Here is a 21,765-nt window from a genome sequence, read left to right as displayed (position 1 = left end):
AACTAAAAAGTCATCATTAATGTTTCCATTGAACAGCGCTCGGCCCCACACACGACTAGGCGAAACGTGGCGAGAGTCGGCAAGCGTGGCGGTCGGCGAAGTGGTCCCGTTCTCCAGCACCGCACGGCGAATCCAGGGCATGGGCGACATAGACGAAAAAGGCTATGCTTATGCTGCGCTGTGCGTTTGGTGCTGGCTTCGAGTGATTGGGGGGCAATGGTGGTACGGTACGGTACGGTACTTCTGGTCGGCCACTCATCGTCACTGCGAAGCATAGCGTGAACGGCTGAGCATCGTATAAAAGCGTTTGCATTTCCGTGCGGTACTTCAGTGTCGAAGAAGCACCCCCAGCGCACGCAGCGTACCGACAGAACAGTGTGCCGCTTAACAGGTGGTTGTTCAGAAGGAGTTGCCAGTCAGTGAGTGTGTGGTTTTTTGGAGTTGATTTGTGGGGAACAGAGACAGCAAAGTAGCAAATTGTGCACAAGCCCAGGGCCAAAGTGGAGACAGGGAATAGTAATACCGTCGATTAGCACTCTTAGTTTTGATAATTTTCCATCGATACAAAGCTGGTTGTGGTAAAACGGGAAAACGGGAAAACGGGAAAAACGAAATTTAATACAAAACACGCACGATCGGTTGTTGAAGCATTAGCAGCAAAGGTAAGTAAGTACGTCCTAACCGTTTACTATTTAAAATAAACCCAATAAAGACTCATAGCCATTTTCTGTGCATATAAAAGAAACAATTCTAACATCAAAACCAATGTGCCCTCGGGAGATTAAAAAAGGACAAGCAATTAACAATACAGCCAAGTGGAACAGTTTTCAGTTGAAACAGAGCAAATAGCTGCAATTAAACTACGTTGCGTGCTGGATATGGTTGTGTTTTCTGCCGTGAATCGAACAAGGATGGTTATAAATATATACAACGAAACATACAAAAAAAAAACGCTGCACAAAATGCTACCAGGGTGACAGAAGGCGAAGACTGGCAGGAGAAAGCCGTACCTAATGTGTGAACAGCGTGTGCTGGAGAGTGGCTAGCGTAAGAAAAACAACAGCAGGAAAAAAAAACGTTCTAAATGACATTTTTACTTACCCCAACCACGGGAAGATTGTAGAAAAACAATGTTTAAATTATAAAATAATATAGCCAGTCGGGAATAATGTTGCTTGCGATGAGCTTTTGATTTAAAATTATAAAAAAAAGTTTCTACTCCGCATTTGTTTAATAACTTCATAAAAAAAAGACAAAAACAATGCATTAGAATGTGTTTTATGTATAAATTTTACATAAAAAAACTGTGCAAAGGAAACGCATAACGTAGCGGGGGTTGTGCAGCATATTGATTATATGAAATGCTTTGAAGTGTAAAACCTTCGGCACGTGTGTGTGTGTGTGTAGATGCATCCGTAGGGTCCTCACCTACCACCATCGTACAGCAAAAGGACCCGTTCCGACGTTACACAACCTGCCGTTGGAATTAATAGTATTAAAATTGTTACTGCAACCTCGGCCTCACATCGATTATGGTGCGGCGGCTGCTGCTGTGCGGTTTTTTTTTTAAATATAACGCCACAAAACGCTTTAAAAGCTTTCAACTGTAACCTACCCCATAGAACTGGGGTCTAAAGACCACCGCTCACTAATGCACCGGTGCAACGAGCCGCATTGATGCACAATTAAAGGCTATCGAAAGACTTTTGATGTGATGATCCAAAATGTTGGATCCTCACACCGCCGGCACTGGCGCCGGGAGATTCATGGGTGATGGGTGGGGGAGATTCAAATGGGAAAGTTCCATTAAGGTTTCGGGGTTTTAGTTGGTAATACGTAAATTCAGTGTGGGTGTTTTGTTTTTTTTCCTTTACTTCCCTCTAAAATCAGGTGCGTTTCGACGTAAATTGATTGCGTTAGAGTCTTTGATTTTCTTCGCTCCTACCACTATAGGGTACAATAACAACTAATCATCCGTGAGAAGTAGTCACTGACTCACGGCAGATAAAGGAAAGTGTCGAAGGTATTCGGTGCTTCCCATACGCTGTACCATACTTTACACGATTTCACGGCCATTTACATTGAAAACGGAAGGTGAACGGAACACTGCCTGGATGTGTGGCGTTACGGGTCGTGGCATCGGAAAAAATAGAAATTTTAGTGGTTTAGGCAAGAGCGTAAGCAGAGAGATCGCTTGAGGTGTGATGTTGGAACCACTCCAATAAAACGATTATCATAAATTCTGCCAACGTGGCTGAGGATTGCGATAGGATTTTCCCAAACCCAAAACATGTTTTTGTTGAATATTAATTCTACGCTTTGAAAATATTCTCAACCGATTACGGTTCTAAATTTTAAAAGTACGCCCCCCCAACGCTTCTGTGGGGCGAGCTTCACTCACTCACGCCAACACATAGTTCCCATAGCATCAAGATTTCTATCTTTGCTGTTTACGACTCTCATAAGATTTCCATCGTAAATGATACAACAAACAAAAGCAGCAGCAAAGAAATGGGGAAAGGGAAAAAAACATCACTAAGCTTCGATTCACTTTCTCCGGTATGCATATGTCGTGGACGTCAACTGACTGTGCGGGCGCTCATGTCTGAACTCGCATCGCTATGACCAACCAAAGGGATTGGGAAGTTGTTTTTCTTTATCTCCGCGGGCACGTATTTATGAGTTTATGAGATGAAAAAAAAAACAAGAGAGTGAGTTATTTGCTAAAGTTAGCGGCAGGCGCATTTAAACCTTCCCTGCGGTGATATGATCAAGAAAATTAAATTTTCCACTCACTACGGTAGGCAGCTTGGGCAAAGGTTTGATTGAGAAGTGAGCTAAGCACTAGAAACATTGATTGAGTTGTTAGATGGTCGAACGAAGAGTAAAAATAGAGAAAATTGGGTTTTTTAATATTATAATCCAACAATCTTAGATAAAAAATATTAAAAGATTATTAAAAACACATTGAAAATGTTGGAAAGTGTGACGTGATAATGATTTTTTCTTATACTAAACAACACATACTTTCAAATATGATTTGTTTATAACCCAGATACTTTTTTATTTGTCAAACTCCATTGCATCTGTGCTTGGCGTAACCTACCCAAGTAACATAATTTTTAATGAGCGTTTCAATATTGTTAAATACGGTTATGTATTTTTTATATTTACTTTTATTTATTTGTACATTTGTATATATAAACCGAAGTAAATGGCCAACAGGCGGATTTGTCATTTATAGAACTAACTTTAGAGACATAGGAGAAACAGAACAGAGACAAGTATAACGCAGCAGAAATTACCTAAAAATTACCTAAATTACCTGAAAAAAAGCGGTGGATTTTTTTAATGGAACGTAGAAGTCATAGCCGTCATAGGATCATTGTCACCATACGCTCGTCTGTTTCGGTCAATTTTCAAAGGCCTATAGCATCTTATAGTACGAACAGGCTCATTGAAATTGATTCTACTCAGTAGTTCCGGAGAATCGATCTCTCCTACGATAATGTTTCTTATTAAAGTACATTGCGTAAAAGCGGCAGCGATCTAAGCGTGAGTTATTAATTACGATTTCAAATATCTCGACGAAAAAGAGAGAAAAGTATTAATGTTTTTTTGTTTTAAATCCAAGAACACCTTTGCAACTAGGACATCATTGGTAATGAACTTCCAATAACGATCCAAAGATTCATATCGTCACCCACGTGTCAACTACCAGGCGCCTCCATCGAGAGCCAATTTCGTTCCTAATGCTGAACGAATTACACAAATTATGAAAGCTGTGAAGAACTTTGTATCGCATCGTTTAGAGAGAGCAAAATACTCCTAAAAACATACTGAGATCCTCAAGAAATGCCAATTGAAATCAAAATAAAGCACCATTTTTCCAGCCGGAATTCCCTTCCGGTAGCGTTTTCTAACGACATGAAATACGAAGTAGCCACGAACGGAGGACAACCCAGCGCCGTCAGAGGTCACACCCGATGTAGTAGGAGTGGCGGCCGGCTTCGTACATTATGTTATAGCGCACCCGACACTATAGCGTGCTGGTAGCATAAAAATTCAAATGACTCAAGCGAGAGTTCGTAATTTCCCACCTGTTGCTGATCGTGCCGCTCTGTAACGGCTGTACGGAGGACTGTCGTGACACGGTGCGTGTGCCGGATCGCATGCATGGAAAAATTGTAACAGGAAAATGTAATGAAACACTGAGTGGCCGTTGGTGGGAATTTCCCAGCGCTGCTTATATTCCGCTTAATGCGTACCGGTCACCACAATAAGCATTCGGAACGGCATTGCTGCTGAGTGTGGTATTTATTATAGCCCGCCCCCAAAGTGATTCTTCGTAAGGATGGAAAAAGTGCATCATCAGCACACGCTCGGGGCCAGCGCTGACGAGTGCTTAGGCTTTGGCTAGGCGGATGGAACATTAACACAATTTTGGGACGAATGTTAAATCACGCATCATCGCACACCTGTAGCGTGAAGCACATTTGTACCGATCGAAATGCTATTTGTACAGCCAACACTGTCATAGTCGCAATGTTCGCACGCTTTTACAACTTCCCACAGACGAACGCGGGTAGCCTCCCTGCGGGTGTCCGCAGAGTGACACTATTTACTTACCTTTAAGCCCTACCTACGGATAACTTCACACATCTTTGCGCTTGATGCAAGGATGATACGCTTGCCGTTCTCACACGCCGCGGCACAATTGACGCTAGCCTTCCGGAGACTTTGTTTGCGCTCTTCAAACGCACGCGAACACCAAGCAACGAACCCCCTCTCCACTGGGAAGACGAAAGAAAAAATCATGGCATGCTGCCGTATCGTGTTTGATTTATTGTTGAGTGGTGCTCGGTTTGGGCTCGTTTTTGCCGGAAGCGATTCCGATCGGCGTTAGTGGGAACGGTGCAGCCGTTTTGAGTGATTGATTTGCGTTTTACCATGAAGGAGATTTTGCACCAGAGCAAATGAATGGATGAATGAAAGATGCCGATCTTTTTTTTTTTGTTGCTGGTGGCCTACGGCATAGTGTGACGATGGTAGGGATAATGTGATAAAAAATTAATCACCTTCACCATGCTGGCGTTATCGTTGGTGTGGTGTGTTGTAGCAAATGTGCAACCTCAGTAAAAATTATGATGCAATAAGCACACGGCAATTCGTTGATGGGCTGTTAATAAATGTCATTTAAACAAATTCTGGAAGCGAATAATATTTCGCTTTTAAAAATAGTAAGTGTAGAAGTAATTGTTGAAAGGAAGTAATTACGAATAATTACACAACATTAATTAATATTATGTTAAACATTAATATATTAATTAATTTAGCCTTTAATAATAACAGAATATGTTTTAATTAATGTAACCACTTGTAAAACTATCGAAATATCGGTATTTTAAACCGATTTTCAGTTACAAATGTTGCAAAAGTTTCGTAAAAATAAGCTTTTGTGGAAACAAAATATTGAAATTATTTTACAAGACAGTCTATTTCACACTTCATTTATTTATTCCCATTTATGCTATATTCAGAATTTTTATTTTGTTTTTGCTGCTTAACTTTGAAAAAAATGCTTAACTTATATAAATGTCAATCAAAGCCCTTGAACAATTTATTGGAATAAATTCCTCACCTGAATGAAACCTGATGAAACCTTCTGCACTGCTATCAAAAGCACTTGTACGCTTATTGATCAGCTTTTATTAGAAAATTATCACCCAAAATGACAATGAAGGTAAACCTAACACCACCACTGGATGGAAAAACAAATTCGCTGTCGATTCTTCCGTTTGAAAACCGATACAAAGATCCTCTCGAAACCATGCGACGGCTGCCGATCGCTCATCAAAGGTGGCTTCCGTCGCTCAAAAGCACACGACGTCGGTTGTCATTCGATGCGAACACGATAAAGAAAGAAACCGAGCTGTTGTTGTGCGTTTTTTCCATTTTGTCTCGCCTGCAACGGATGAAACTAACGCACGATCGCCTCTTGGGTGGGTGGGTGAAAAATTATTACATCCGCCCATTTGACGTTTCCGTTCGGTGAGCGACCGGGCAAACCACATGCAACAGGTGACACGGACGCTTCGCTACCGAGAGCGATTTATGGTTTGTTGTATGAATTTTTCATTTGCATCGGAGCATAAATCATGCCACTGTCCTGGGGAGCGATTCGGCCGGTGCTGTGAAGGGTCTGAGGTTATCAAAAGCCTTCAAATGGGCTGTTTCAAATGATGAAGCTCCCCAAACGCACCCAGCACCATAATAATAACGCTCCATAACGCTCTAGAGATCTAGTTCCAATGCTCTGCTTTCTGTGTACGCCATGGCACAAATGTAAGGGATCAATCTACTTTCGCGAACTAATTATTAGTTTAGCGAACAGCCCTGTCTCGTTTTTCTCGCGACGGTCTCCGGGCGTTAAATAATGTCCAGCTAATAACGGACATGCACATTCCACTGCTAGAGGAGAAGTCTACGGGCGTAACAGGGCTTCACGGTGGCCATGTCCATGACCAAGCCACAAATTATATTATCCACCGGGTGAGTACATTAGCCACGCCAGAGGATGTAGCTTCTCGTGCGCTGGTTACCTTAGAATGTGCCTCCTCGCTGCTAGAAGGCAGTACACGTGGCGCTCAAAGACAAAAACTATTTACGGCATTTATGGTATGGCATTATGGTCCATAGCTAGCGGAGAACAAAATTGCCATCTCCCATAGAGTGTAGACACCCGGTTCAATATTCATGCGGCTAATTTCTTAGCTTCCTGTCAATTGTAATGGAGCAGTGGAGTGACAAACCCGTGGAAAGGATAACATTTTTATTACATCCGGACAGTCCATTGGGAGACCTTGAAAAGAAAATTTTTTAGTTTTTATTTGTTCTAAATAAAAATACTGTCGGAGAACATTTTTCATCCTGTGTAATCTATTTAAAGGAAGTTCAAAAATACGAAGCATTCGTCCACGCAACACACTCAGATTGGGTAATTAAGGTGGTGCAATCACACGATGAGCTGGTGGTTTGGTTGTTGTTGCAGCACTATAATTATGTTCACTCTCATGGCTGCTCTTTAACAGCCATTCGGTCAGTCGGTCAGGAAGCGGATGAAACCGTATCAATAAACCTGAACCATTTCCGATTGGTGCGGAAAAGTCACCCTTGGAACGGTGCCTTTGGGAAATATTACCAAGTCAATGGTAATGGTTTGCGTTAGTATCTGTTGTCTAGTTTTCTTCTACCTGATTGGACATTATGTATAAGGCAGCGAAATCTAGCTCAAACTAACCTTCAGCTAGCTTCAAACCTAGAAAGGAAGCTTTCGGAAAGCTTCATTTAGCTTATGTCATTGATGTATTAAATTGGGTTTATAGGTTAATTTACTCGTGTATTTTAGTTGATTTTTCAACCTGTTTTACTTGAAACATAACAAATTGCAGGTTTTTTTAAAACGTAAATTCATAAGTATACGTGTTCTGTTTGAAATATTCACATTTTATTCAACTTTAACTGTTATTATAGTTTCGTAAAGATAATATCATATTTAATATGGTTTATAAAATTTGTGTTTAACATTTGACATCAAGCATGAAATATTTCGAAGACGGGAATCGTAAATGTTGATAGGCTATCGTAAATTTCGGCTATTTTCGTAAATGTTGATAGGCTACCTTTAACATTTTTAAAGGACATTAATTAATCAAAAAATTTGTATTCATTTTAATTGTTTTTCAAAATAATGTAAATCCAATTTAATCGAGTAGAATTCATTGTTTTATGATCATAACAGGTGGGCTGATAATTGTTTGGCCTATGACAGTAAAACACTTTTTTTTGGCCAATTTTTTTTTTGTATTCAACATACGTCCCTTCAAGGATGATTCACCAATTATAGCGATCTTTCAATTTTTCGATACCATTTTTATAGTAATATTTGCACCTTGCCTCAAAAAACGTCTTTGTTTCGGCGATCACCTCTTTATCCGACGAAAATTTCTTCTCAGAGGACATCCTTTTGGGATCTGAGAAATGGAGTTAGTCACTGAGAGCCAGATCTACGAAATACGGTGGGTGGCGAAGAATTTTGTGGCCTAATTCATGAATTTTTGCCATTGTTTTCACTGGTTTGTGGCACGGTGCGTTTTCTTGACGAAACAAAACTTTTTTTTCTTCAAATGCGGCCGTTTTTTGGCGATTTCGTCCTTCAATCGCTCCAAAAATTTGATGTAATAGTCGCTGTTAATGGTTTTTTCTTTCTCAAGATAATCGATGAAGATTATTCCTTGCGAATCCCAAAAAATTGACGTCATAACCTTGTCAGCTGATTGTTGCGTTTTCCCCCGCTTTGGAGCAAGTTCATCGCGTCCAGTCCACTCGGATGACTGTCTATTGGACTTTGGAGTCAAGTGGAGAAGTCAAGACTCATCCATGGTAACATATTGACGCAAAAACTTGGATTTATTTCGCTTCAACTGCTCCAAATACTGCTCCGAATCATCAACTCGTTGTTGTTTTCGGTCAAATGTGAGCTCGCGCGGCAGTCATTTTGCACAGGACTATCTCATATCCAAATACTCGTGAACGATATGTCCAACACGTTCCTTAGACATCTTTAGGGTGTCAGCTATCTCGATCAGCTTCACATTATGGGTGTTCTTAATAATTTTGTGATTTTTTTTAATGTTTTCTTCTGTAACCACCTCTTTTGGGCTTCCACTGTGTTCACCGTCTTTAGGGCTCATTTTACCACTTTTAAATTTAGCATACCAATATCTGATGGTTGATTTTGGTAGAACAGAGTCCGAAGACTCTTCATCAAGCCAATTTTTGGCTTTAACTATATGTTTCCCCTTCAAAAACTAATATTTTACCATCACGCGAAATTCCTTCTTTTCCATGATTACTCAAAACACAAAAGTTGCGTCACACAAAATGCTCTAGCTCATTAGGTTGTGGCCCGAGTGCTGTCAAATTTGGACAGAATTCGTTTGAAGGTTGGTACAAACGAAATATGATATGGATAAAAATCTTCTAGCGCGATAAATGTGTTAGGCCAAACAATTATCAGCCCACCTGTTACCATAAACGTCATATTTTCAAAGTTATTACGGGTGAATGTTTTAGGCACCGGACTTTCCTACGACAGGAATGTTACAAAACCCCATCCAGATCCGTTTCCCTGTAGGAAGAACTGACTATCATGCAGTAACGTTTTAGGTCAGTGAAATGCAGTTTAGTCAGTCTGACTTACAGACAGGCATTATGCCAAGAAGAGAGCTACAGGCACCCTTAGGCTGGACTGTGGTTTAGTGTATCATATAAGGAAAATCCATTGCAAGAATGTTTCCCCGTTAATTGAGCCTTTTATGTTAAAGAAGTGCTAATGTGGTATTTGTATTATATTATTACAGCTTAATTACCATTGCAGATATATAGCTTCTCTATAGGGTCTCAATTTGTAATACATATGATTAGATGCAAGTCTATTACCTTTAAAAATAAAATACTACATGGTCATCTCCGAGAATATCCTCGTTCATACGAATTAAAGCTAATGGTATAGAATGTGTTCGCATGCTTAAATGCTTCCATCTCAAGTGTTTATTATACTTGTTGGATGAAGCTAAACGCCACATCGCTGGACATCGTGTTGCGATGGTACATTTAAAGTTGATTTAGCAGCACTTGAAAATGGCCAAGTGTGTGCCGCAATGTCGATGGTTTGATCGTTCGTGCCGTGTGAATTTCATCCCATTCGCGGTGAAAAAGACACGAGAACGTGTTGGAACAAGTGGAACGGGTAAAGCAACAACTTCCAACTCGATAGTGGAAGGGCACTCAGCACAAACCACGCTTAGATCGCGCTTAAAGGCATTTGTCACTTTCGTGTCTTTTCAATTCCGTTCTCGGTGCAAGAGTTAGATGTTTGTTTGACTTTTTCCTTCCCACAACACTGCTGGCTTGTTTTACAGACACTTGGACCCATGAAAGGATGTGTATGAAACCAATTACTGTACATTTGCTGTACGTTTGTTTAAAAGTGGATTAATTTATGGCAATACAACGTATGAGCTTTTACGCTTTGGTAGATGATTACTGTTAACTGGATTGGGAAAGCTTCTGTCGAATGGTTCTCGAGATAGAATTCTAAGATTGAGCATAATACGCAGCTAATGTGCTTAATCATTTGCTAACGCTCGCATGGCACGGAAGCACGACAACTGTTGGAGTGGGTTGAATGTTTTCCCTCTGTACCAAGAATCACACATTTCATCAACACATCCGACCATAAACCGACGGTTTTAAGATGCACGCACCAATGTTTGCCAGTCAACTCACGTCACAGCACGGTTGCTGAGCACCAATTCGCACTAATTAATGGTAAAAGCCGTGCAAAACAGGGGGAAAACCGGGAGCGTAGGTGCATTTTTGTTTTTTTTATTAACCCAGGTTTTTCGCCCCCAATTCGTGCGATATGCGGCAGGGAGGAATTAGTTTAATTTGGTACATGCCTAATTGTAGCCAATGTTTGGGTTTTTTAGAGGGAGGCAGCACCACATAAAGACACGCTCTGTCGCTCTATCATTTTCGTCCTCGCTTGGTGAAAGCTTTGTACTCACTTAAGGTCGAATCCGGGTGATAAAACTTTAAACTAATCCATTTCGGCAACCGGGCACCGGGTTTACGATTAGTGTAATTAGTTTAGCACCAACCATACGCAGCCAGCTGGAACGCGGCCAAGCATGGGCACGGACGGATCTCCCGAGATTACCCCCGCTGCGGGGATGTCCCTCTGGGGGGAGAGGGCCTGGATGCAAATGGGGTGGGACATAAATTTTAAACCATATCATCAACTGGTAAGCTTGCATTTTTTGGGAGTTTTTTTGTTTGGCCCCTGTCCTCATGCTCGTGCACGCTCCAGCACGATGGGTTCGAATGGGTAAGGGTTTAACCTATCCCTAGCAATGTTGTTTTTTTTTTGTCTTTCTGAGCGGTAAATATATAAAAGCATGCGTGTTGCGGTTGTGGTGTATGATACTATGCGTTGGACGAGCGACACCACCTACCGCAGCACGAACATTACCAAAATCCCACTATTTTACGTGCCAGCCTGTTGCTGCCTGCCAGAGTGAAATTGGTCAGAAGTATAACGTTGACTCTTCGGTACTATTTTAATTATCCGTCAGGTTTTATACCAGAGGGAACTTTTATATATTTTTAAACAAATACGCACGAAGAAGTAAGCGGTTGAAGCAATTAATATTTCACCTAACACTTACTTTAACTATATTTCATTAAGTAAAACTCCTCTATTATTCGGTATTTTCAACGTCTTTTAATCATGACAGTATTAAGATTGAGGTGCAGAGTATCAAATAAAACACAGTTGTTTTTAATTAAGAAATACAGCCAACACTTGCAGGGTTAAAACCATTTTTTTTAAAACAAGGTCCTTAAGCAATTTCCGTTTCATCTCTAAAATGTAGCCACAGGAGTAACAAACAATAATATTGACTATGACAGTAATTGACCGGCTCGAAATCGGGTCGATAGCAACAGGTGTTTGCAGTTCGTTAAGGCAAATGATGCGTACATGAAGTACATTAGGAAGATGGGTTTCAGATGATGAAGTTGATTCACACAATAAACCTAGAAGCATTGTAATCCCACTACCATCTCCGGCGCTCCGAGATAACGCGCAAAGAAATAAATAACAAGCCTATTTTGTCGTTTGGAATACATGAGTGATAGGAAAAAAAATGTAAATTCATTCCAATTAGTACAAGTATTGGCAAAACAAAGTAAATAATAGTTAAATTGTTTGAGGAAACAAACGAGAACGTCGTGCAAAGTAAAATGGATTGATGGAAACAAAATTGAAACCATGGTAACATAACCGTACCGTTTTTCCTCGCGTACATCATGCCCCTTTTTGTTGAATTTTATTCTTAAGAAATAGGGGAGTGCTTTTATAAAGCAGAAGTTTTTCATACTTTAATGACACATGAACTTTATCAATAGGATGATGATGATGATGATGAATGATGATAGGAAAGATGAAATTATTAATTAGAGTAGTAGTGAACAGGGTCATTTCCCGAATAATACACGAATGCCCTTTATATCATCGTTTATATTTAGTATTCAGTGCTGCAGCGGATCAAACGTAAGGTGGAGTAGGCGGTCCTTTAGGGCCTCGCCGTGTTGGGGCGCCCCCAAAAATGTTTGCTGATTGTGCGATTTTTATCGTACAAAATCCAATTAAAAAGGTAAACAATTGATCGAAAATATCCTTGGATTTTGTATATCCTTGGTTATATAAAACATTTGTTTTTATTTGACTTGCTATATCGACCCGGTTACCCGGCTACGCAAGAGAAGTATGCAGTGTATTCAAACTACTTTTTCTTTATCGACAATACATTCTCAGGATGTTGAAGCCTACTATTTCTGGCTTTATTTACTTTATTTACCCGTAGGATAGTCGGTGCTGGGTTTGATAGTATGCAATGCAATTTGCCCATCACTATTGCATTGCATCATATCAAACCCGTGAGAGCGATCGCTAATGTAAGGAAGATCAATAAAACGGAAAGCATCCTTCATCTCGCTCAAACTTTCCGTCGGTTGGTACGAAATTCCATGCAAATCAGTTGTTTTCAGATTTCCGATACCAGGAAAGCATCCACGGAAGAGGTAGCACCTAGTACAGCAATTTTTCACGAAAGCCGCCGAAAGGTATGCAAAGTTTAAGCACTAACTTTCCCGTTGGTCGTGAAAAGTTTCATTGAAAACTACCAGTTTTCGAATGTATAGTACCAGGAGAGCATCCACGGAAGAAGTAGCACCTGGTATTTTTGCCCGCCTAAAGGTATGCAATGTTTAAACACTAACTTTCCATACAAACCAGCTGTTTTCAAATTTCCGTTACCAGGAGAGCATGTTTTTCAAGAGGTAACACCTGGTACCAGCAGAGCAAGATGGCGCCCAACAATTCATGAAATGTTTCATGCATAAATTTCATGAAATGTTTCATGAAATATTTCATGAAATATTTCACGAAAATTTCATGAAAATTTCATGAAATATTTCATGAAATATTTCATGAAACATTTCATGAATGAAATTTTCATGAATAAAAACTTCATTCATGAAAATTTCATTCATAAAAATTTCATTCATGGAAATTTCATTCATAAAAATTTCATTCATGAAAATTTCATTCATAAAAATTTCATTCATGAAAATTTCATTCCTGAAAATTTCATTCATAAAAATTTCATTCATAAAAATTTCATTCATAAAAATTTCATTCATGAAAATTTCATTCATAAAAATTTCATTCATGAAAATTTCATTCATAAAAAATTCATTCATAAAAAATTCATTCATAAAAATTTCATTCATAAAAATTTCATTCATAAAAATTTCATTCATAAAAATTTCATTCATAAAAATTTCATTCATAAAAATTTCATTCATAAAAATTTCATTCATAAAAATTTCATTCATAAAAATTTCATTCTTGAAAATTTCATTCGTGAAAATTTCATTCATGAAAATTTCATTCGTGAAAATTTCATTCATGAAAATTTCATTCATAATAAATTCATTCATGAAAATTTCATTCATGAAATGTTTCATGAAATATTTCATGAAATGTTTCATGAAATTTTCATGAAATTTTCATGAAATATTTCATGAAATATTTCATGAAATTTATTCATGAAACATTTCATGAATTGTTGGGCGCCATCTTGCTCTGCTGGTACCAGGTGTTACCTCTTGAAAAACATGCTCTCCTGGTAACGGAAATTTGAAAACAGCTGGTTTGTATGGAAAGTTAGTGTTTAAACATTGCATACCTTACGGCGCAGTACCAGGAGCTACCTCTTCCGTGTATGCTCTCCTGGTACTATACATTCGAAAACTGGTAGTTTTCAAAGAAATTTTTCTCGACCAACGGGAAAGTTAGCACTTAAACATTGCATACCTTTCGGCGGTTTTCGTGCAAAATTGCTGTACTAGGTGCTACCTGTTCCGCGGATGTTTTCCTGGTATCGGAAATCTGAAAACAGCTGGTTTGCATGGAATTTCGTACCAACCGACGGAAAGTTTGAGCGAGATGAAGGATGCTTTCCGTTTTATTGATCTTCCTTACATTAGCGATCGCTCTCACGGGTTTGATAGGATGCAATGCAATAGTGATAAGCAAATTTAGGGCTGATTTACATCAGTATGAAACACACTATGTGCTTCTCATGCACAAATTGATAGTCAGTAGCAAATTATAGGGATACAACACTACAAAGCACTCACTATTTTTTCTCTAATAAACTGAGTTGTCAATGCAAAAAAACGAGACACTTTCAGCACAAACGATATCGCCAACAATGCTACTATGATAGGTTCTTCACTGAATACATCGTTTTTATATCAATGCATACTTGATTTCTTCAAGTATTTTTTTCGATGTTCTTTTTTTAGTTTAGATCAACGATTTCGCGGTGATGGTCTCCAACCGTATGGATTTTAGAACAATTAGATTTTTTTTTGCTATAAATTAGCTCTGCAAAATTATATAACCTATCAAAAAATATAACCTATAAATTATATAACCTATCAAAATTTTTAGATTCTCGTATCTCGATTACGCGTAACATTAAAACATTACACTTATTTACATCATTAAACAACGCCCACGTTGGAATGATCATTGCATTAGAAGGTGTTCCAACATAACACACATAAGGTTTTATTTAATACAGCTAATTAAAGGAGAAAACAACTCCTCTATCCGTAAAAAAGAATTCAATAAAAGATTTCAACGAATGCTAAAATTAGAATGGATCCATTTTCAAAGCCTACTACATGAGAGCGGGACCATGTTTCTGGTGGGCTCGAATTCAATTGACACCGGTACGAACAACCCTGGTAACACTAAAGCCTAAAATACCGATGCCGTAAAGTGCTACACACATGAAGGTGATTATTGGTGCCGATAGTGAGAGGTAGAGAGCGGCCTGCTAAATGAGCCCGGATAAACGACACCACAGCTTCCTGGTCCCTACGGTGCGATAGGGTGTGATACGTTGGAAGAATGCCAATTGTAATATGACCGCGTATTCGTACGGGGTTAAGGTGTTCTGTGTGAGTGTACGGTGGCGGCTAATTGTTAGGCCGAAAGGCTTCCAACACCGGTAAACCCGAACAGAATCAATTCGCATTGAAAGTGTATCACGAGTTTTTAGTTGCTTTTTTATCGTAATTGGCTTGCTCTATTATGGCTCTAATGTTCCGTGCGGGGAAATGCACCGGAACAAGTACCGGTGCCGTTCTCAACAGATTATCAGCAACCGGAAGTAGGCGAATTGGTGATGATTGTTTCCATGAGATGCATTGGGTATTAACACTATTTTTACACAGCATTTGCAGTGTTTTAGAAATTGCTTCTCATCAGTAGGAACATTCATCCGCTTTCTCTGCCCCCACTAGCGACTCGCGCGCGCTGAAGATTCGTGCAGCAAACAATTTTTCAAATTAATTTGCCCAATCGTTTTGCGTTTGATTCGATTTTGTTTGCGAAACCGTTTGCTCCACAGTCTACCGGTTCCGGTACCACCAGGCAAAGGAAGGGATTAGCATGACCTGGCGAACGATGAAACCTTTGGCCCGCGAGCAATCGTCAGCGTTCTGCATCAGCACCACCGTCGGTCTGTTCCTGTTCGGGGCGCTCGTCCTAGCGGTGGTGACCGATGCCGATCCGATGGTGGATAGTGCCAGCAGCTTGTACGGCGATAACAAACGTAAGTTCAGCTGATTAAATTGCCCGTGTGTACGTGTGTGGGTATTTGTGTAGTAAATTGAAACAGAATGCATGTTTAATTCACTTACGCGATCAGATGGAAAATGAAGCATCATTACAAAAACATCTTTTAATTTTGTTATGTTCAATAGATTGGAAAGATTTCTTTTTGATAAAAAAAATCATACCGACATAATCCACTTCATCAATCGCTTCGTGGCTTTTCCACAAACCCATCATCTATTAACAGGTCGTTTGAACAGGATAGGATCATTAGCAGCGTCCATAAATCGTGTCTAATCGATGGAAGGGGGTGAGAAAAAACAACCCTCAACATGCCCAAAGCATTGAGCTTTTGATTTATTCGAACTAACGATAACGATAAGCCGGTTTATCACCACAAACCGCTAACGATTGGTAGATGCGGATTGGTAGATTAGTAGCACGGTGGTATCAGCAAGTGGATGTATACTTGAAATAGATGCAGTTTTGAAAATATAATACTTAATTCACTTGAGTGTTACTACTATAACTTCCATAATTGGTGGTTGCAACACATTTTCTTTACCATGCGTATCAGGACTTCGTGTCATAAAAATAGCCAAGCGAAAGGATTGCATTTTCTTCGGTAAAACTGTTTGAACCCAAGAATTAAAGTGACTAGAAGGAATTAGGGCAGTCGAAATGATTGATGTGATAGTTCTAGTGTTAATTGTTTTCAATCAATCACTGATTATTTTGGGAAGAAAAGATGAATCTAACGCGTTTAAATAATTTCTGTTAAAATTTGTTTTAGCTGTTTTTGACTTTTCATTTGATTGTCTCAGCTTTTGATAAATTAGAATATGCCTCTTCTAATATATTCCCTGCAGTAAAATGAGTTTAAAATTAATTAAATTAGAGTTTAATTTTGTGGGTTAGAATTTTGGTATATCTCAACTAAAATTGTTAAAGCACACAGAAACTCATGTTCACTAACCCAACTCTAAAGAACAACAACGTCGATTAACCGTTGTGCGCGTAACTTAAAGTTCGACAAAGCACACATATCTGTGCTTCAATTATAACCCAACAAGGTACCACAGTTATGCAACGTAAAAGTGATTTTTTTTGCTTCTTTACCGCGATGTTCAAAGAGGTTAATTCAATGCAAACAAAGGGAAACATATTTTATAGTGCGCTGTATCTACTTGACAGTGAAAACATCAAGTAGAGCTAGCGTGAGCTTTGTGGATTATTATATTTCCCAACTGCATCAAAGAGTGGTGTGCTTTCATTCATCGCACCATAAGGAAAATCCTGACCTGGCATTAGATTTCTGCGCAAACATTTGCTGTTGGTTGGATTGTTTCTCACATTTTTCAACTTACCTCATTACCTTTCATCCCCAGATGCAAGCGATAAGCGCCCGTTCTTCGTTGGTAGCCGGTACGGACGATCGCACGTGTACGGTGCGAAGGATTTGCGGCAGGTGAACGTGGTACCGCGTAATGATCGCTTTTTCCTTGGCTCACGGTACGGCAAACGGTCCGACCTGACGAAGGAAATCGAATCCGACAGCAATAATGGTATTGCCGAGCTGACCTATCTCGCCTGTCTGCATACGGGCGTTTCGAACCTTTACCGATGCTACAGGTAAGCCGTGCGGTTGTCTCAATTACTGCAACGCACTTTGAAACATGATCCGTTTGCAATGATAATTCTTCCATCGTTTTTCCCGAACCATTTTAGTCGCGATTCGTCCTCGGGTGCTTTACACCAGCAGGACGCGGATCAATACGATCAGCAGCAGCAGCAGCAACAGCACCAATTCAACGATAATGTCGACCTGTCGGAAAAGTAATCAAAGCAAACTGGGTGCGATCGATGCAACTAGCCTACTGCTGCTACAATCGGCAGCGGTACACATCGTTACAAACGTCATGCTATTTAATCCGTTCCTTCCTCATTTATCGGGCAAACAAAAAAAATGAAAAAAGATACAATATGACAAAAAAACAAACGAAAGAAAGAAACAATTCTTAATTTGCCAATGTAAAATTCCCAACTATGCATAAATAACGATATCTTTAACGGTACACAATACGTGTGCGATCCCAATCTGTACACTACAGCAGAGGCAAATCGAGGACGATGGACAAACATCCAAAGGGTTTCAGTTTTCGGCGGCGTTTCCGTTGTGCGTTCCGACTGGATGGGAAGAGTGGGTGAAAACACGGGACATCGGAAAGAACATTGAGCAAGAACTAATGGTAGCGTCATGGTGTGCATCTGCGTACCGCTATCAAAGGCTGGATAGCTTTTGCTCGATATCTTTCGCATCGGACGATCATGTCTATTATGAAGTATTAACTAATCTACTAATTATACACTAGATAATGTACCGTTTAAGAAGCCTGTACGCTAGGACGATGAATAATGGGACGCGGCGGCAACGGTGCATAAATGCCTAACGAGTGTTAGTTTGATTGTTTGCGGTTAATCTTCGCTATGTAGGTCATGTTGTGTTCCTTTATTTTACCACAAACCACGGGATGGTATCACTAACCAGTACATCGATTTGATAATGAGGCGCGGGTATGCAGAAGAAAGACTAAGGACAGAAACTAGAACAAAACAAACACACAACCATTCAGAACCATGTTATCTCGTCGGCACTGTTCTTGTAAAATAGCATTATACTGTAAAAAATAAATATTAGTGCTCTGGAAACAAAACTGACAAAAGAGTTCGGGAACGGATTGACCGTTTTATTCATCTTTCGAAGCGTAAAATATAAAGCAACGTGGTGAAAGTCCATCATCCCGGAGCCGCACTAGTTTGCGACGCATTTTTAAACTAGATCGGTTGGCCTCGCTCTCCATATAGCACATCCGATCAAGCAGTATCACGTTCTCACAGATTGACTGTAAAGGGCATTTGGATTAGATTTAATAACAAGCCATACCCAGTGGTTATCCTACCTGTAGACAAGTTTGAAGGCACTCTAAATATTCTGCCAGTTTCGGTCCTTCAGGTCCATACTTTTGCAGCAAAGCGGACATCCTATCCTTGTGCTGATCCGTCCAGGGACATTCACGGGTATTGCATTCGAGCTGCTTAAGAAGCTTAAATTGTTCCAGCATGTTTTCCACGGTTATTTCTTCCAGCGTTGACCCAAGCTTTCCAACCCGCACCGCTTCATCTTGCTCTAAAATTGCATCAATTAATGCACGGCGAAACATTATCCGGCCGTGCTGAAGATGTTGCTCAACCGTGCGTGCCTTCCAGCGGGCAGATGTTTGCTGACAGCCAAGCCGTAAGAAAGATTTACAAATTATCTCCCGCTTACCTTCGAGCAGTATGGTTCGAAGCTCTTGACTAAGAGGAAAGTTTTGAAACTCATTTGGAGCCTTTTCGTCCAACGGTTTCATACGGTGGTAGCAACAGGGCATTATGGTGAGACTGGTGGCCCATTTACAGTGCAGGAAACAGTTTATGGCGGTAATGGACAGATCGGCACATGCGTGCAAACCAACCACAGCAGCACGGTGCGGATAGTTATCAAAACGATCACTACACTGTTGTTCGATAAAGCCGAAAGAATCATCCGTTATGTAGTGATGACAATATTGTACAGCTTTGCTTGTACTAACAGAAGAACGGTTATTACACGTTTGCACAAGAGTTGCGTTTCCTTCGATTCCAAGTACTTTTGCACCGTATCGTTCGTGGATAAGTTCGCTCAGATAACCCTGTAAAAGATTGTTTGGTTATGCCGAGAAGCTTTGGTTAAATTTCTGAGCGCTTTCTACTTACTAAACCACTACCGAAGTCAATGAACAGCGTAGCGTCCTTTCGAAATTGTTCCAATTCGATGAAGCTACAGAGATTATCTATTTCGTAAGCTTTTTTGGCATTGATTCCCTTGCGTTTTTGCTTGTGGCGGTTATGTGGTTGATCGATGTTCTCATGCGTGTCATATTGCACTTGAAGCATTTTCACTTGCAGCAGAAATTCTCGGAATGAATCACACCATGTATCCTGGAGCGTGGAGAAAACATGTTCAAATGAATCAAACGATCAATTTGGCTGTTGCCCACACAGTTCTTCTTACCTTGATACATCCCACAGGTATGTGGTTGAACTCCTCGTTCGATAAGGTATCCAGATCCGTTATCCATTCGCGTGGTAATTGTTCTAGGACACCGCATCGTATAAACTTGGTGTTATTGTAACAGAATATCCACTGATATTTGTACAAAAATTGTGCTGCGATGGAAAAGTATTCCTCATAGTCAAAAGGGCCAGTTTCGATAAACTGAACCATTCCCTGGCAGCACAATTGTACTGATAGCGCACCGGTTAGAGCAATTGCAATTGTACGATTAGGGGTACGAAGAAGAAGATCTATCCGTACAATTCAGATTGACAGTTCGGATGCTTCCCCCAAGGTTCATAATGATTATTATTTCTCAAGGTTATTAAATATTAATTAAAAATTTTTTATTGTTTTTTTTTGTTTACAATTTTTATTTCACTACAATGTTTTTATATTACAATACATTACCGCACAATCTTTAAAATAGTTCTAGTCAGGCATTCTGACCGAAACTGGAACACACGATCGGAACATCCTATCACGATGAACGCAGGATGATGATGATGATGCCTACCGGAATGATCATCTACTTCCAGTATTGCATTGTCCTCGTCCTCGATGTTTGTCCGTGTGTCGATATCGTCTTCCTGCGATTGCTGCTGGTTCCTGCAGTGTGTCCCTTCTGTGCCATCTGGAAATATAGTTATGGTACATGTTGAATAGAAACTGTAACTTTTTCAACAGTTCCAGCTAATGTATGTAATAAGTACTTACTTGAAGGTGTATATTCCTTGCACAATCTTTGGTCAGTTGTTCTGTTCTCTTTGATAAACTTTTCACAAACTGCAACTACTTGGCACGAACGTAGAGTGAAACCTGTAGCCAAACAACGCAAGGTACAAAGCCACACAAGCCAATGATACGATGACGAGCTGGGTGATACACACGCTCGCGACCACGCACATATCTACATACGGGAAGCATAGGCTGATCGGTTTGACAGCTAGCCTATTCGTACAATTGTGCCGCCAGGGTTGTACTTCAATCAAAACATCAACGTTTGTTTACATACGGACCGCGCTTCGTTTTGACAATTCCTCCCTCTGGTGTTGAGGGCGGTAAGCATTGTTTGACAGCGCGTTCCGTCATTTTGACAATGCAGCAAATATTGTAAACAAATGTGTGCTGCGAGATAGCGTTGCGTCGAAATAATATTCAGTTCTGCGATGGATGATTTCATACTAAACATATCGGATTCGTCCGATGAAAACGATACCCAAGATCGGAACGAGGAGTCGAAACCAGTTTCCAAGAAATCCACAACCGGCAGCAACTCGATGGACGATGGCAATACTGGACATTCGTCCCGCGCTACAGGCACTAGAAAATCTGTGGATGCAGATAAAAACAGCGAAAACCACGAGGCCACCAATGGAACTAAGAAAGGACGAGCGAAGCGTGGCCTACGGAACAGACTGTTCGACGAGAACTCGAAATTCTTGGCGGATTTCGACCCCGGTCAATCTCAGCGCGAAAAGCGAAAGATGGAGCGCAGCATACGCGTAGTAACGAAACCAATCGGGTTGTACGACTTGAAGGGAATGCTGCGAAGCAACGGTGAAGATTTGTGCGACTGTCTGGAGCAGCGATGTCCTGGCTGCCATATGCCGTGTTCCGATTGCGGCAATGGCAAATGTGGCAAAGTGTGCCGCAAGTATCGCAAATGGATGTACGACCGGATTGAAATGGATGCGAAAAATGGTGTGAGACATAATCCATTTAAAAACTAACCATCCGTTTGTTGTGTAGAATTAATTTATTGTTTCCAACTTCCATATGTCATATGTATAGTTTTACATTCAGTAAT

The 21,765-nt window shown here is 40.2% G+C and overlaps 3 protein-coding genes across 3 annotated transcripts; 2 read left to right on the top strand and 1 right to left on the bottom strand.

The window, feature by feature from the left end:
* The first annotated feature begins 589 nt into the window (after nucleotides 1-589).
* LOC128303370 (RYamide neuropeptides) lies at nucleotides 590-17,856 on the top strand. Its single transcript, XM_053040303.1, has 4 exons — nucleotides 590-662; nucleotides 15,615-15,818; nucleotides 17,209-17,452; nucleotides 17,549-17,856. The coding sequence occupies exons 2-4, from the start codon at nucleotides 15,656-15,658 to the stop codon at nucleotides 17,658-17,660; spliced, it is 519 nt and encodes a 172-aa protein (XP_052896263.1). The 5' UTR covers nucleotides 590-662; nucleotides 15,615-15,655; the 3' UTR covers nucleotides 17,661-17,856.
* Nucleotides 17,857-18,567: 711 nt separating this feature from the next.
* Nucleotides 18,568-20,126, bottom strand: LOC128302914 (uncharacterized). The gene is made up of 5 exons (XM_053039763.1): nucleotides 19,914-20,126; nucleotides 19,616-19,840; nucleotides 19,149-19,551; nucleotides 18,781-19,007; nucleotides 18,568-18,723 (listed from the first exon to the last, which is right to left on the bottom strand). Exons 1-5 carry the CDS (start codon nucleotides 20,124-20,126, stop codon nucleotides 18,568-18,570), a joined length of 1,224 nt encoding a protein of 407 aa, XP_052895723.1.
* Nucleotides 20,127-21,079: 953 nt separating this feature from the next.
* Nucleotides 21,080-21,732, top strand: LOC128305846 (ARL14 effector protein-like). Its single transcript, XM_053043465.1, has one exon. The coding sequence runs from the start codon at nucleotides 21,125-21,127 to the stop codon at nucleotides 21,686-21,688; it is 564 nt and encodes a 187-aa protein (XP_052899425.1). The 5' UTR covers nucleotides 21,080-21,124; the 3' UTR covers nucleotides 21,689-21,732.
* The last annotated feature ends 33 nt before the right edge of the window (nucleotides 21,733-21,765 follow it).

Source organism: Anopheles moucheti, chromosome 3 (assembly GCF_943734755.1).
Source record: "Anopheles moucheti chromosome 3, idAnoMoucSN_F20_07, whole genome shotgun sequence".
Classification (NCBI taxonomy): Eukaryota; Metazoa; Arthropoda; class Insecta; order Diptera; family Culicidae; genus Anopheles; species Anopheles moucheti.
Note: the sequence above shows the minus strand (reverse complement) of the source record. Positions and strands in the feature narration are given on the sequence as shown.

What these genes read in the sequence shown, in the direction of transcription:
- LOC128303370 (XM_053040303.1), top strand. Translation starts at nt 15,656, where the DNA reads ATGACCTGGCGAACGATGAAACCTTTGGCCCGCGAGCAATCGTCAGCG. An exon ending in CTTGTACGGCGATAACAAAC is followed by an intron (nt 15,819 to 17,208) that starts GTAAGTTCAGCT and finishes TTTCATCCCCAG; the next exon opens with ATGCAAGCGATAAGCGCCCG. An exon ending in AACCTTTACCGATGCTACAG is followed by an intron (nt 17,453 to 17,548) that starts GTAAGCCGTGCG and finishes GAACCATTTTAG; the next exon opens with TCGCGATTCGTCCTCGGGTG.
- LOC128302914 (XM_053039763.1), bottom strand. Translation starts at nt 20,126, where the DNA reads ATGGTTCAGTTTATCGAAACTGGCCCTTTTGACTATGAGGAATACTTT. An exon ending in TTGACTTCGGTAGTGGTTTA is followed by an intron (nt 19,552 to 19,615) that starts GTAAGTAGAAAG and finishes AATCTTTTACAG; the next exon opens with GGTTATCTGAGCGAACTTAT. An exon ending in GCCTTCAAACTTGTCTACAG is followed by an intron (nt 18,724 to 18,780) that starts GTAGGATAACCA and finishes TGCCCTTTACAG; the next exon opens with TCAATCTGTGAGAACGTGAT.
- LOC128305846 (XM_053043465.1), top strand. Translation starts at nt 21,125, where the DNA reads ATGGATGATTTCATACTAAACATATCGGATTCGTCCGATGAAAACGAT.